At 59.2% G+C, this 14,951-nt stretch overlaps 2 protein-coding genes across 7 annotated transcripts in view; one reads left to right on the top strand and one right to left on the bottom strand.

Moving 5' to 3' along the window:
• Positions 1–1,392: 1,392 nt before the first annotated feature.
• DNASE1 (deoxyribonuclease 1) lies at positions 1,393–4,196 on the top strand. The gene is made up of 10 exons (XM_072751446.1): positions 1,393–1,432; positions 1,584–1,700; positions 2,035–2,182; positions 2,466–2,554; positions 2,667–2,750; positions 2,870–2,985; positions 3,142–3,254; positions 3,327–3,481; positions 3,676–3,772; positions 3,857–4,196. The coding sequence occupies exons 3-10, from the start codon at positions 2,036–2,038 to the stop codon at positions 3,908–3,910; spliced, it is 855 nt and encodes a 284-aa protein (XP_072607547.1). The 5' UTR covers positions 1,393–1,432; positions 1,584–1,700; position 2,035; the 3' UTR covers positions 3,911–4,196.
• The window catches only part of TRAP1 (TNF receptor associated protein 1), a 52,436-nt gene continuing 41,617 nt past the window's right edge, over positions 4,133–14,951 (bottom strand). For 5 of the 6 annotated variants that reach the window (XM_026003002.2, XM_072751382.1, XM_072751381.1 and 2 more), the window contains 8 exons: positions 14,242–14,311; positions 11,794–11,941; positions 10,046–10,231; positions 9,524–9,662; positions 8,872–8,957; positions 8,192–8,337; positions 4,630–4,702; positions 4,133–4,396 (listed from right to left, as the gene is read on the bottom strand). In XM_026003002.2, coding sequence (XP_025858787.1) covers positions 4,295–4,396; positions 4,630–4,702; positions 8,192–8,337; positions 8,872–8,957; positions 9,524–9,662; positions 10,046–10,231; positions 11,794–11,941; positions 14,242–14,311 — 950 coding nt within the window. In that variant the 3' untranslated portion in view covers positions 4,133–4,294. The remainder of the gene's footprint in view (positions 4,397–4,629; positions 4,703–8,191; positions 8,338–8,871; positions 8,958–9,523; positions 9,663–10,045; positions 10,232–11,793; positions 11,942–14,241; positions 14,312–14,951) is intronic. The other variant, XM_072751379.1, reaches the window with a different exon arrangement.

The raw sequence follows: 14,951 nt of genomic DNA, 5'->3' as shown, positions 1-14,951 counted from the left end.
CGCAGGAGCAGGGCCATGACGCGGGCCTGGCCCGGAGGGCAGACTCCGTGGCTGGAGCTCCGCAGGGCACTGGGCTCAGTGTTTGGCAGGGGGGAGGGCAGGCCCCCCGCGGTGTGGGCCTCACCTGGGCCCCGAGGGCCTCCCTCCGCTGGGTCCGGGCTCCCTGGCCACGCCAAGCATGTGCGGCTCCGGGAGGAGCGCGGGGAGCACACCTGAGGCCTCGCTCGCTGGTCGGGATCTGGATTTTGTTGCGACTGAAACCTCAGATTGAAAACGGGGGAAGCTGCAGGCAAACGTCTCTAAGGGCAACGCTGGGAGTCCCGCAGCCTGGGGGCCAGGCCACCTGCCTGCATGGGAGGGATGCGGGAACTATGGCCACAGCACCCCACAGCGCCGTCTGTCAGCAGGTTCCCATTACCTGGGCTACTGGGCTCCTGGTTTACCTTCTGACTGGTTTTTCATCTGTGCTCCCATGACGGCTGCCTCGAGGCCACTGGGCTCCTGTCCTGTACCCTTGCTCGCGCCCTTACATCCGGAGACCCGTGTGTCCCCTCCCCCACACGTGGAGTCCCCTCCAGGGGTTGGGCGGCTCTCAGATCCGTGTGCTAGTCCCTGGAACCTGTGACTGCTAACTTCGGTGGCCAAAACAAAGCAAAAAAACCCCAAACTGCAGCTGCCATCAAGTCAAGGATCCCGAGACGAGGAGAAGGTCCTGATGGCCCCAGGAATCTTGTAAGGGGCAGAGAGAAGTGACAGTGGGGGGCCGTGGCCTCGAGCCCAGCGGGTCTGGGGCCCCCGGGAGCTGGAGATGCAGGGACCTTCCCCGGTGTCTCCGCTGGAGCGCACCCCCCGGACAGCTACGCAGACTGTGCTCTCTGGCCCCTCTGGCTGGGAGAGGATGCATTTCCATCAACGTGAGCCACCAGCTGTTTGCGGACTTGTCTCAACACAGAAAACAAACACAAATGGGTCAGGGATCCCAAAACAAATGACTGGACTCCGGGCCTCAGCTGCTTGGAGGTGTCCCTGTGACCCAGCCACCCAGTGTCCCCTCCGCCTGGAATACATGCCTCCTCACCCCAAGGCTCTGTGCTGCCTTGTTGGCACCCGAGGGAGCCCCGCCTCCCGCCTCCCCTGGGGCCCATGGCCTGGCGGGCCCCCCCCAGAAGCAGTGGTGGGGCCACCCAGGGTTTGGCTGGCTCTGACCCGGCTCCAAGGTCACCTCTAGCCTGAGAGCCACCACCCCCACCCCATCCCTGGGAGAGCAGCATGTGTGAAGGACATGGGCACCCTTGGCCCTTTCATTAGACTTTTTAAAACCAAATGCAAATATTATCAGGTGATCTTTTTTACCTGTTGAAATACGGGTGGCCAGCCTTCCACGCCCGTGGGAAAGCCACACAGGCAGCACCATTGTTCTCCGTCCCCCCAGGTGATGCCCTGGGAAAGGTCACGGCTGCCTAAACCTTTAAAACTCCAGGGGGAAGTGAATGTTCCCTGTGCTGGGACTCAGCTGCCGCTCTGCGTGGGTCTCTCACGCTCTGCGTGGGTCTCTCACCACGTTAACTCCCTTCCCTTTGTAGACTATTTTTTCTCAAAGCAGCAAAAGGCGAGTGTTGTTACTGATCAGAGGATATAGCAGTTCCCGATTCTCATCCGAATCCCCGTCCTCCCCCGTCCTCGGAGAAGCTGACCTTCAGGTGAGCATCTGGTGGCCTGAAGGCAGGGCGACACGTGGCTCCGGGGAAAGTCGCTGCCACCTTCGGGGCCTGGTGCCCCTCAGGGGAGGGTGGTGAGTTGGTGTCCCAGCCCCGGGGGGTGTCCTCCGGAGGGTGCAGGAGTCAGGAGACCCCAGGGTCTGCGACTTGGCTCCGCGGCTCCCTGGGCTCCCTGGCCACGGGGGTGGGGTGGGGTGGAGCTCGGAGGCTCGTCGGGCCTGCTCAGCCATGGGCTCCGGCAGCTGCACCTGTTGGACGGTGTGGGAACACCAGCTCCTAGTCCCAGCCTTGCCTGTGAGTGTCCCTCCTGTTCCAGGATGAGGGGCGCCAGGCTGATGGGGGCGCTGCTCGCCCTGGCCGGCCTCCTGCAGGGGGCCCTAACCCTGAGAATGGCAGCCTTCAACATCCGGACCTTTGGGGAGACCAAGATGTCCAATGCCACTCTCTCCAAGTACATTGTGCAGGCAAGTCCAGGCCAGCCCGTCCCCAGGGAACCCCAGGGGTGGCTGTGGCGATGGCTCAAACAGGTGCTGGGAAGAGAGGGCAGCGGCCACCGACGGGGGTGCTGCTGTCCCTGGCATGCTGTCCGTGGCTGGCAGCAGCCCCAGAGAAGAGCCTTGGGCCAGACAACGAGGTGAAGGTGCCCCAGGGAGCAGCAGCAGCTCAGGCGCTGTGGGGACCAGCAGCAAACAGGGCCACCACCCCCGGTGTCCACCCGGCTCAGCACCACCGTGGCCCTGTCTGCAGATCCTGAGTCGCTACGACGTTGCCGTAGTCCAGGAGGTCAGAGACAGCCACCTGACAGCTGTAGGGAAGCTACTGGACACACTCAATCAGTGCGTGACAGCAGGGGTCATGGGGAGGGAGGCCCAGGGCATGGTGCACCGCTTGATGTAGATGGGAGGCTCCTGTGGGTCCCTGACAGGGACTTTTGTCTTCTTGACCCAGGGACGACCCCAACGCCTACCATTATGTGGTCAGTGAGCCGCTGGGCCGCAGCAGCTACAAGGAACGCTACCTCTTTCTGTTCAGGTAAGGGCCCAGTGCCGGGAGACGCGCCCTGAGGGTCCATGCGGTGGGTGGGGAGGAACCCGAGGCCCGAGCACATGGGCCCCCCACGGGCCCCGGGCTGACCCCCTGGCCTCCCGCAGACCTGACCGCGTGTCCGTGCTGGACAGCTACCAGTACGACGACGGCTGCGAGCCCTGTGGGAATGACACCTTCAGCCGCGAGCCCGCCATTGTCAGGTTCCACTCCCCGCTCACGGGTACGCAGCCCTTCCTGGGGCCCTTGGAAAGCCCTGGTCCCCCCGACCCACCCCCACCCCCTGTGCTCTGGTCTCCCACTGAGGTCACTCAGGAAAATGCCCCTCGGGACTGCCTCGTGTCCCTGATCCTGGGGCTCAGCAGCACCGTCTCCACAGAGGTCAAGGAGTTCGCTGTCGTGCCCTTGCATGCGGCCCCGCTGGACGCAGTGGCGGAGATAGACGCGCTCTATGACGTCTACCTGGATGTCCGGCACAAGTGGGACCTGGAGGTGAGTTTGCGCCCCGGGGCCCCGGAGGCACGTGCTGCGGGCCCAGACCAACTGGCCACTGTGTCCTGGCAGGACATCGTGCTCATAGGCGACTTCAACGCCGGCTGCAGCTACGTGGCCACCTCCCAGTGGTCCTCTATCCGCCTGCGCACAAACCCGGCCTTCCAGTGGCTAATTCCCGACACCGCGGACACCACGTCCACATCCACGCGCTGTGCCTATGACAGGTAGGCGGTGGCCTCCGGGAGCAGCCTCCACTCGGTGTCCAGCTTCCCAAAACCTGAGTCTGTCCCCACCCTGAGCTGTAGTTGGTGGTGCGTCCCTGGCCCACCAGGCCCCAATGGGCTCCACGGCACTGCAGAGCCAGCGAGGCGGCTGCTCAGGGTGACCTTTAGCCCGACGGGATCTTCTCGTATGGCAGGATCGTGGTGGCAGGAAGTCAGCTCCAGCACGCCGTTGTGCCTGAATCAGCCGCCCCCTTCAACTTCCAGGTGGCCTACGGCCTCAGCAGCCAGCTGGTGGGTGTCCCTCCCTCTCGGGGTGCAGGTGGGGGGGCAGTCAGCAAGTACTGTGTGGATGTGTCCCTGTCCTCCCTCCCACAGGCCCAGGCCATCAGTGACCACTACCCCGTGGAGGTGACGCTCAAGAGGGCCTGAGTGGAGTGGGGCTGGCGCCCCCTAGAGCTTCCCTGTCTGCACAGTCAAGCATCGTGGATGAGGTTTTCCTGAGCACCCTCTCCCCGTGGTCCCCCGAACTGTCACGGCAACTCGAGTTTGTGGAAGGAGGGACGGAGACTGGTCACCTCCACTTCCAGTGTGAGCACAGGGTGGGGGTGTGGCAAGGGCATGCTCTCCGTACCTTCTCGGGCCAGACAAAAGTTTAACATGGAGATTGACAAATGCCTTTAATTTAAGTAAATAAAGCTCAAAGGGGGAGTTGTCACTGGTGGCATTGAGTCCTCCTTTCTCGCCCTGGCGCATCTCAGGCTGCCTCTCCGGTCACCTTCGCAGGGAGACCTGGGGCCTTCGGGCCGCTGCCCCTCAGTGGCGCTCCAGGGCCTTGGCGAGCAGGTGGTTGAGGTGGCCCACCATTGGGCGGGGGTCGTCGACCAGCCCCGCGGCGATCATGGCGTTCGTGTAGATCTGAAAGGCAGGGCTCACCTCGTCAGCGGAGAGGCCCAATGGGGAGAAGAGGGGGCGTGGTTCCCTTCCCAACAGGGTTCGAGGGGGCCTCAGTCGTGAAGCGTCAGGTCAGGGTCCTGGGGTCCCGGCCTGGCTGGGCCCCCTGCTCCCCCCTTCTACCCTCCCCTGCGGTGCGTGCTCTCTCGAGACCTTTTGGAGAAAAGGCAGCTTAGCAGGCGCTGCAGGACACTCACCTGATCAGCCAGTAGCTGGGCCAGTTCAGGCTCACTGTCCCGCAGCGCACTGAGCTTCTTGATCAGTATGTGTCTGCAGCACAGAAAACACCAGAAGTTAACCCCGCGCCAGGCCTCTATGTTCTCAGGACTTCTCTGCGGGGTCAGGGTCACCCGGACCACCCAGCGTAGAGAGACAAGGCACATGCCAAGTTTAGATGCTACACAGAGAAAACCAGGATGATTAAGAGGTAAGTACCAGAGTTAACACGCACCCTACCGAGGAAGGGGCGCCTTGGGCTCAGGTGTGATTCCGGGGCCCGGATCGAGTCCCGCATCGGGCTCCCATGGGGAGCCTGCTTGTGTCCCTAGTGAGTAAATAAAATCTTTAAATAAGTTATAATCACGGAAGAACAGCTGGAAGAGCTCTCCCGGTGTCGGAGCAGATTTTAAAGCTCCAGTAATTGGGCCACTGGCCCGAAAAACTGAAAAGCCGACACCACAGGAGCAACAGAGGACACGGAGGAAACGTTTCTTAACTTCACAGGACTTTTGAAGCAAGATACAAAGAGGTCGAGGGGAGAGCGGGGGAACTCTGCGCCGTCTGCCTACCCCACAGGAGAAACACCACGGATATGCCGTCCGACCTTGTTTGTAGGAAACTTATGTCGAAATCACAACGTTTTAAGGGGAATGGCCGTAATGGAGAAGTTGGGCCAACCGCGGGCTTTGGAGAGGTGCGTGTCAGCTGCCACACAGGACAGCGGGAGTCTGTCAACCTGGGCAGGGACGTTGCTCTGGGACATGCAACTCCCTCCCTCACACACATACACTCCTCGGCAGGCCGCCGGAGTCTGCTCGCACACGCACGCATGCCAGCTCTGGGAGGACAGACCTGACGTGGGCCACACAGTTTATGTCCCAGAGAATTCCGAGCCAGAAGAACACAGAACCAATTTTACAAGCAACTAAAATTTAGAAATAGTCTTTGGCAACAAGAACGAGCACACCACGCCGCTACCTCACAGAACAAGCCCCCACCCCCACAGGCCACCTGAGCGGTGCCGGCCCAAGTCCAGTCTCACCCACTGCCTTCACATCTCGTCATTTGGCTCATGGGACGGAAAGGAACCTTGTCCCAGTCAGCGGTCTTTTTTTTTTTTTAATTTTTATTTATTTATGATAGTCACACACAGAGAGAGAGAGGCAGAGACATAGGCAGAAGCAGGCTCCATGCACCGGGAGCCTGACATGGGACTCGATCCCAGGTCTCCAGGATCGCGCCCTGGGCCAAAGGCAGGCACTAAACCGCTGCGCCACCCAGGGATCCCCCAGTCAGTGGTCTAAACAAAAGTTATGCTTATGAACCAACATGAGAAAAATATTTCCTGGGGCAAAAAAAAAGCATAGAACAATGTAAGACCAAGGTCCAGAAGAAAACCCACAATATGGACTGTGGTAACTGTGGTAGGGGACAAGTCTAGGGATTTGTTTTTGCTATTTTCTAACGTTTTGGGTAACCTGACATAGTTTGATTTAAAAATTATGGTAAAGGCACCTGGGTGGTGCACTGGGTTAAGCATCTGACACTTGGTTTTGGCTCAGGTTACGGTCTCGAGGTCCTGGGATCGGGCCCCATATCACGTTCCAAGCTCAGTGCAGGGTCTTGCTTAAGATGCTAAAATAAATCCTAAAAAGATCACTACTATATACAAAATCTCCCTCAACCAACAGTCTTCACATACAACAGCAAGTTAGAAAATGACATTTCAAAATATCCAATATATAAAGTACATCAAACAATAAATGTACAAGAACTCTACAGCCACGAAAAGATTATATAAGACCTAAACAAATGGACAGATCTGGCATGTTCATGGATGAAAGAATTGACATAAAAATGCCAACTCATCCGGCTCAGGGGTTTAGCACCTGCATGACCCCGGATTCCAGGGATCGAGTCCCACATCGGGCTCCCCGCATGGAGCCTGCTTCTCTCTCTGCCTGTGTCTTTGCCTACCTCTTTCTCGTGAATAAATAAAATCTTAAAGCCAATTCATTCAAAATGGCCTCTGCTCAGCAGAGAGTCTGCTGCTCACTCTCACTCTACCAAACCTTCAAAAAAAAAAAAAAAAAGTGACAGGACGCCCAGGTGACTCAGTGGTTGAGGGTCTGCCTTTGGCTCAGGGCATGATCCCAGGGTTCTGGGATCGAGTCCTGCTTCGGGCTCCCCGCAGGGAGCCTGCTTCTCGCTCTACCTATGTCTCTGTGTCTCATGAATAAATTATTCAAAAATGATAGCGCCATCTTCAGCTTAGGGCGTGATCCTGGAGACCTGGGATGGAGTCCCACATATCGGGTTCCCTGCATGGAGCCTGCTTGTCCCTCTGCCTATGTCTCTCATGAATAAATGGATAAAATCTTTAAAAAAAGAAAAAGCAAAATTGACGTGGGAACCAGTATAATCTCCATCAAAAGCCCAACAGCGTGCATGCACAGGTGTGTGGTGGGAACCCATCAGTCGACCTTGTGCCGGTGCAGACCCACAAGGAGGGAAGACCCCTTGAAGGGAACTACAGGGCAACTCACTGAACACAGCCTTGTGGGGAAGACAGAGCTCCACGTGCAGGGCCACCTGCTCGGGGACGGAGACATCATGGCGGATCAGCAAGGACGGGACAAGAGCAACTGCTCCCCTACCCCACACCCATTAGGGACAGACTAAAACCAGCCGGAAAAGCCAGACTTTTTAAAGCTTTTAGAAAGAAATGTTAGAATACTTCACAAATGTGGTGATGAAGACTTCCACAGGGGCACCTGGGGGGCCCTGGGTGAAGCGTCTGCCTGTGTGCAGGTCATGGGGGGGGGGGGCTGCTCAGTGGGGAGTCTGCTCTCCCCTCCCTCGGCCCCTCCCCTCTGCTTGTGCTCACTCTCAAGTAAAAATCTTTAAAAATATTCCTTGCACAGACCTTAAAAAAAGCACACGTCTCCCCCCGCAGAGGGCACCTGGGCAGGTGAACCTCAAGGAAACACCTGCGGGAACCAGATGGGACAAGTGTTCTGAGCAGCCGTTCCCAGCAGCCCCCGAACGGGAATAACTCACAAATCCGCCACGACAGACTAAACCATGGCGCTGAGGCAGACTCCTGCCTGCTACCCTGCCATGGGCCTGACGCGGCCACCATCGGCGCGGGGTGAACAAGCACTTCAAAAGCACACGAGGGGACTCGTTACAGAAAAATTCAAACAGGCCACACTGAGCTTTCCCTGGGCAGACGGTCAGCACGGCGAGGACTGTCTACAGGGAGGGCTAAGGGGCCATGGAGGAGAGGGACAGGCTCCACCGAGTCCCCGGGGCATCCCGCAGCCAGTCAGGGGTGTCCTAGGACCTCACGTGCAGGGAGCGTCACAACTGAACGTAGTCTGATCGCCTGAGTGTCGTCTTTATGTTCACCCAACGGCACACAAGCCCTCACACCTTTTTGTGTGTCACAGACAGGCAGCGCACATAACCGTCCAGCACAACCAGGCAAATGAGATGCACGCGCGCCCCTGCCCTGGGCCCGAGGGGCCAACCGCCCACCTGGGGTTGATCTCCAGCGTGGGCTGCAGGAGCTGGGCGCGCTCCTCCTGCGTCTTGGCCAGCTGCTGCATGCGCAGGAAGTGCCGCGCGGCCCCCATCTCCAGCACGGTGATCATGGCGGGGTGTGTGTCCAGGCGAAGAGTCACCTACAAGCAAGGCCAGGGAGCAGGTGAGGGAGGAGCGGAAGGCGGGGGCCCCAGGCTACAGAGAATGCAGGTCTGCAGGGACGCCCCTCCCTTGCGGCACCGAGAATGGGGCCCAACAGCTGCCACACGCGCTCCTGCAACCACCCGGACAGGCCCCTCCTCTATCTCTGCAGCCAGCGGCATCTAACACCTCAGTTGCCACCCCGGTCCATCTTGCCCAGTCACCTATGGGAGTCCACAAGCCCGCCCATCCCAGGGGCCTGAGCCTCCTTCCTGCAGGCGGTGCTGTCACCGCCCCCCCCGCCCATGGCTCCCACCTGCCCGTATGCCAGCTGGGACACCTCCTCCTGCCAAGTGGTCACAACCCTGCTGCCTGCATGCGCACACGGAGGAGCGGCAGCAACGTGCCGGTCCCCACTTTAGGGGGGCTTCACCTGCCGCTGGGAGAAAGCCCATTGAGGCTGGCCACTCAGCCGGTGGCTGCGCGGCCATGGGGGCCATGGTGGCGGGTGGTGGCCCATCTCCAGGCCTCACCTTCACGTTGGTGACACGTGACCCCAGCACATTTCTCATCCAAGCCATCAGGTCTTCTGTCTCCTGCTCTGACAGGCGGTCACCAGCTACGGGACAGCAGTAGGCAGTGAGCTCTGCGCTGCTAATGACCCCACGGGACCCACGGGGGCCTGAAACGCTAACGGCCCAGCACTGGGTAAGGAGGCTCCCTCCAACCCTGCCGGCCCCCAGCACAGACAGAGGCTTCCCCAAAACGATCACCTAAAAGTAAGCAGATAAAATTGCCCCTGGAAAAGGACATCTTTGGGGGCACCCAGCTGGCGAAGCCAGTAGAACATGCAACTCGTGCTCTCAGGGTCATGACCTCAAGGCCGGCGTTGGGTGTGGAGCCCACTTCGGGTGGCCTGAGACCCATGTGATTTAGTGAAGCCTTTAAAAAGACGATCTCTAATACCGTCAGGAAGCCGGAGGGAGCACTGGAGAGGCCCCGGGATCAAGATGGAAGATGTTCCCAACTGCTGATTTTGTGCAGGTTGGGATCCCAGACACGAACGGGCAAGAGAGACCCCAGATAAAGCCACCACGCAGGGCAGTAGAGGCCCTGCAGCCAACAGCCCCCCAGGCCCGCCGCGGCCTCCCCGCGCCCCCGGGCCCAGACAGAAGGGAGGCTGACCTGGGGATCCATCCTCCAACTTCTCCTCCTTGTAGTGATCGACAACGATGTCCGTCTCCACAGAGATCAGCTTCTTCTTGTCAAACTCACGGAGGTGGAGCAGGGTCAGCTCATCAAACTGCTCATAGCAGAAGAGAACCTGCGAGGGCCCCAGAATGTTGGCATCGGGCCTGGAGATGTTGGCCCATGACGGGGGAGAGGGGCGCTGAGGTGCGGGCTGCGTCCCACGTCCGCAAAGGCCACGGCGGAGACCCCCACAGGTAAAAGGCTTTACCAGACGGTCCCGGGGGCCCTGGTATGTCACAGCAGGAGGAACAGTGACCCTACAGAAACCCTGTGTCACCTCCCAGACACAAGCTGCCGGCAGCTCGGCCGGGGCTCTGGGCACCTGCACGTTCCCTCCCGCTGCCTGGCTCTCCCGTGTCCCAGGCCCTCTCTGCCACTGTCCACTAAGCAGAGAGCCTCCTTCAGGGCTTCAGACACCGATTGTCCCACCCTGGCCCCAGCCCGTGGCTCACCCACCTCCGTGTTTTTCTGCTTCATGGCCTCGTAGTAGGGCGAATGCTCGGCCAGGTGCCGGCTGGGGGCGCACAGGTAGTAGATGGTGCGGGTGCCAGCCTGCATGCGGCTGGCGTAGTCGGGGAGGCTGGTCAGCTGCCCGGCGGGCAGCGCCGAGGATTCGTACCGCAGCAGCCTCGCGATGTCCTCCTGCAGGCGAAGGCCAGCTCACCCTCGTTCCGCATCCTCGCTCTCAAAGGCCCCCAACCGCCCTCACAGACTGATGGTTATGGGAGGCCTGGGCCACAGGGAGGGGGAGGAAGGGGTCTGGCCGGCCTCACCCCTGGCTTCCAGGCCCAGGGATGGTGCTCAGGCTCCGGCGGGGGGAACCCTGCGGGTATCCGGCAGGTCACGTATCAGAAGTTCGGGGACCGTATCAGGAGTTCGGGGACCGTGGAGAGAACTTTCACCGCAGGTGGTCCAGGGCCCTGCGGAGAGGACTTTCTGGTCCTGTCCTAGGAGTGGGCATGGTCTGTGGCAGGGACTTCCCCAGACCCAGCGTCCTCTGTGCATTCCTAGTCACTGACCCTGCCTCTCGGGCACAAGGACGTGGTGTGGAGGTCACATCCCCACAACAGCGACTAGCCCTGGTCGGTGGGGTACAAATGACACTGAAGGGGGGTCCTGTCGGCTGAAGCCAACCTGCCTGCTGGTGTCCTAGCCTCTCACTGTGGGAGCTGCCTGCCAAGGACCAACAAGCAACAAGCTGGGGCCTGGGTGGCTCATGCCACCAGCCCAGGTGTGACTTGAGACAAACTGCACCTCGTCCCCACACCACGGACTTCTCCTCAGCCAGCACATGTGCAGGGAGAGGGGGACGCAGAAAAGACCAGAGCCTGTCCAGAGATGTCCTGATGAAACGGCACGATGGGGACACATCGCCACCTTGCTGCTGTCGGCTAGAAACACGGAACTGACAGCACGTGGAAACTGAGACAGGCCTGCACACCAGGAGTCTGGGACCAGCCAGCAGCAAGGAAGGCCCCGGGCCAGGGCCCTCGGTCTGAACCCCCTGGGGAGCCCCAGACACTCGTTGACGTCCTTTCTCACTGCTCTTCTGGTGCAGAAAATGAAGTCCCAATCCCAGGTTACTGGGCACAGGTGTCTTTCTAGGGGGATGAGAATGTTCTGGAACAGGACGGTCATACTAGTACAACTTGTGAATCCCTATGAAGGACCACTGAGCTGTTCACTTTAAAAGAGTGAACTTTATGGTATGTGAATTACATGACAATTTAAAACTGGCCAAAAAATGTTTGAGATGATCCTATCATTTTAAAGTAATTGAACTGAACTCCCGCCCCAGGAACAGCACACAGAATTTTCACCCATCACACGGTGAACACGTCCTGACTGCACACAAGTGCACCTGCCCTGCCCTCCCCAAGAGCGAGGCACGTTGCCCTGTCCCCCGCCTTCCATCATCTCCAGAGCGCCCTGAATGCCAGAGGGAGGAGACCTGCGCACCTACTGCCTTCTACACCAGGCGAGGAAGAGCTCGGCGCTGCAGGCCATGGTCAGGACGCTCTGGGAAGCGGCACCAGGCCTGCTGCGTCTGAGAGGCCTGGAACAGATGCTGTGTTTCCTGACCCCTGCGCAGTGTCCAGCTGTGCCAGTCACGTCCTGGGAAGCCCAGGTTTCTGGCCCCTACGAGATTCCTCCACAGCCCGTAGCAGCCCAAAAGCCCTAAAACCCAGACCCTCCAGACCCACCTTGACCTCCTGCTCAGCAGTGGTCACAATGCCCTCCCTCATGAACAAGCCGTAATCTTCAAAAAACTTGGCATATTTTTTGGCGTCTTTTTTACTCTGGTCAATGAAGAATTTTATTAGCCTCTGCTGTAGAAGGTCCCGGAGTTTCCTACAGAAGAGAAATGCATTTATCACAAGCAACTTCTGTGAAATACGAAAGGTCAGAAGAGTATGAAAAACATTAATTCCCACTAATTAAAAAAAGCGAAAATGACATGCCATTTTAATGAGACGGGCTTGGAACGGAGGCCGTGCCTCCACGGGCAGCAGGGGGAGAGGGGCAGTTCCAAGGCAGATCACACTCGGGGACACAGGCCCCGGCTTTGGACAGGGACACACAGAGCAGGGATGTTACAACAGCCCCCACGCTGAATGAGGAAAATCAGGTTGCAGGAGCGGAAAAAGCTACCTGGCCATCAACCACCACGTTGGGTAACGGCCCTTGCGGACAGAAGTCTCGACACGGCTAAGCCGAGGGGTGCGTGCGGCGGGTGCCCAGACTGCCCCTCCACCTGGCTGCACTGCGGGCTCTGTGGGGATCAGCAGTCAACACCAGCGTGCGCTATAGCTGGGGCTGACCCCGTGTTCGCAATGGGCACAGTTTTGCAAAACTTGGACTTTTGGGGGATCAAGGTGTTTATTGCATAAAAGTGTGAGCAGCTTCATTATTGGAATTAAGTGTATTCTTAATTTCTTCCTAATATCTTACCTTTCTCTTAAAAAAGCAAAATTCCCATGTGTTTCTATAATAGTGCAGCGCAGGTCTCCTGTTCACCTAAGCACCCTGCCCTGCTCCTATCCCAAATGCCTCAGTCCCTCAGCCAGAGAGGCTACGGGGGACACTGAGCCCCAGGAGGGTGACCACGCAGCCTGGTTTGGAGGGAGAGTCAGAGCCAAGGACCCCTAAGGGGAGTGTCCAGCCTACTGCGTGGCGTCAGAGTCCAGGAGGTGCCGGGGGCATCGGCACAAGGGGAGGGCAGTGGCCACGGTGAATGGATTCCACGGCGGGGACTACCAAAGCTCAGCAGGGTAAGGATGAGGCGCATGGCACACTGTCAAAGGGAGCACGCACAGAGGGGGCAACCAGGACGCCCTGGGGGTGCTGAGTGGTAACCAGACCTCGGAGAACACAAAAACAGGTACTGACGTAGATGCACACACATCAGCAGACACCCCTCCTACATCCTCACTCCTAACAGGGTCTGGGAGAAGGGCCACAAAAAGGCCACAGTGTCCTCGGGGCCCAGACCTCGGCTTCCCAGCATCGCGCTCCAGTCTGAGGAGGCAGAGCACGTTCACGGAGTGAGTGGTGCCAGGGTCAGGACAGGTCGGAGGCAAAACAAGGGAGCCTGGAGCGTCGTACACCCAAAGCGAGGCTGCTCAGGACAAGGCGGGAGCGCGCCAAAGGGCACAGGGGCCCGTCTGGGGGGGCCTCTCCTGCTGGCTCAACTGGAGGCCGTGGGGGGATCAGGTACAAAACGACAGTAACAGATTAGAATCCATGAATAAAATGGGAAATGTTTGGTATTAATAGATGAACCCATACTACAACGAACACACTGGAAGTGTAATGAAACGGGACGCCCGGGGGGCTCGGCCGGTGAAGCCTCTGCCGTCGGCTCAGGTCATGACCTCAGGGTCCTGGGATCGAGCCCCGTGTCAAGCTCCCTGGTCAGCGAGGAGCCTGCTTCTCCCTACGCCTCTACTGCTCTCCCTGCTTGTGCGCGCGCGCTCTCAAATAAAATCCTAAGTTTGATGAAGCAACATGCTGTTCACACAGCTGCACCCCCCCGGCTCCCCGCCGTGTGACGCATTAATTACAAGGGGAAAGACTGACTCGATACAGAGAGGACTGGGAGATGCCCCCTTAGTCAAGCGTCTGGCGAACATCCTGGGAACGGGCCAAGTCACAGGTCAGGCCCCACGTGCCAGGCGGCAGTCACGGGGCTGCTCCTGCACGGCGGCACAGGCCAAGCTCGGGCATGCTCACTGGCTGGCACCACCTGTCTGCACCTGCTTGTGCAACCACGACGCGGGGATCTAGTGACGCCCCTTCCAACGACCACACGGGCTGTGCGGGACAGGCTGCGCTCAGCCCTCGGTGGGCGCCGGGACTTGGCAATTGGGCAGGGGCTGAGCAATGCAGCCACTTCAGCCCGTAGGGATTCCCAAGTGACCTTTCCAAAGGAGGGCCACCTTCACGCCACCAGTGACCTCAGGACCAAGGTCAGATCCCTCCTGGGGTCATCGTCCTTTGCCTCCTCCACCTCTGCGCCAGCACGCCCGAGTCTCCCCGCACACGGCCTCCCAGGTAGGGTCCTGCCGCAGCCTCACCCCCCTCTCCACCCCTTCAGGCTCCCCAGGCCCTCGCCTCCTGCAGGCGCCGCTGGTCCCTTCTCCGCGGCTCACCTGATCAGTGCGCTCTCCTGCAGGAGCTCCCGGCTGAGGTTCAGGGGGATGTCCTCGCTGTCCACCACGCCTGAGTGAGACAGGGCCGTCAGGACCCTCGCAGCACCCGTGGCTCTTCCCAGCCTCACTGCACACGCCCCCACCTCCCCCACCAGGCCTCTTCTTCCTCCCTGCCCAACACCAAGTTAGACCATGCGTGGGTGACAGCAAACTGGTGAGGACACAGTGGGGAGGTCCCGTGGGGCAACACCACCTGGCACTCCAGGTGCTGCTGATGCCCCAGAGCTCGTGCACACAGCCCAGGTCACAGCAACATGATCAGAAGAAACGCTGTCGAGGCCAAGGAACTGTGACAAGGGACAGCTGCTGATTCCAGCCTCGGTCTGACACTCTGAAACCACTCCCTGGATTTTATGTTCAGAATCACGAATATATGGTGGACACCCCCGCACTTTGTAGGCTAAGGTGATATGGAGGCTTAGGTGAATACTTTTTTTTTTTTGTAATTTATTCATGAGAGACACACAGAGAGAGAAAGAGCGAGAAACAGAGAGAAAGAGAGGCAGAGGGAGAAGCAGGCCCCATGCAGGGAGCCTGACGTGGGACTAGATCCTGGGTCTCCAGGACCACGCCCCGAGCTGAAGGCAGCACTAAACTGCTGAGCCACCCAGGCTGCCCAGCGCTGAATACTTTTTAAAGCTATAATCTCA

The sequence above is a fragment of the Vulpes vulpes genome, chromosome 3 (assembly GCF_048418805.1).
Source record: "Vulpes vulpes isolate BD-2025 chromosome 3, VulVul3, whole genome shotgun sequence".
NCBI classification, from domain to species: domain Eukaryota; kingdom Metazoa; phylum Chordata; class Mammalia; order Carnivora; family Canidae; genus Vulpes; species Vulpes vulpes.
Note: the sequence above shows the minus strand (reverse complement) of the source record. Positions and strands in the feature narration are given on the sequence as shown.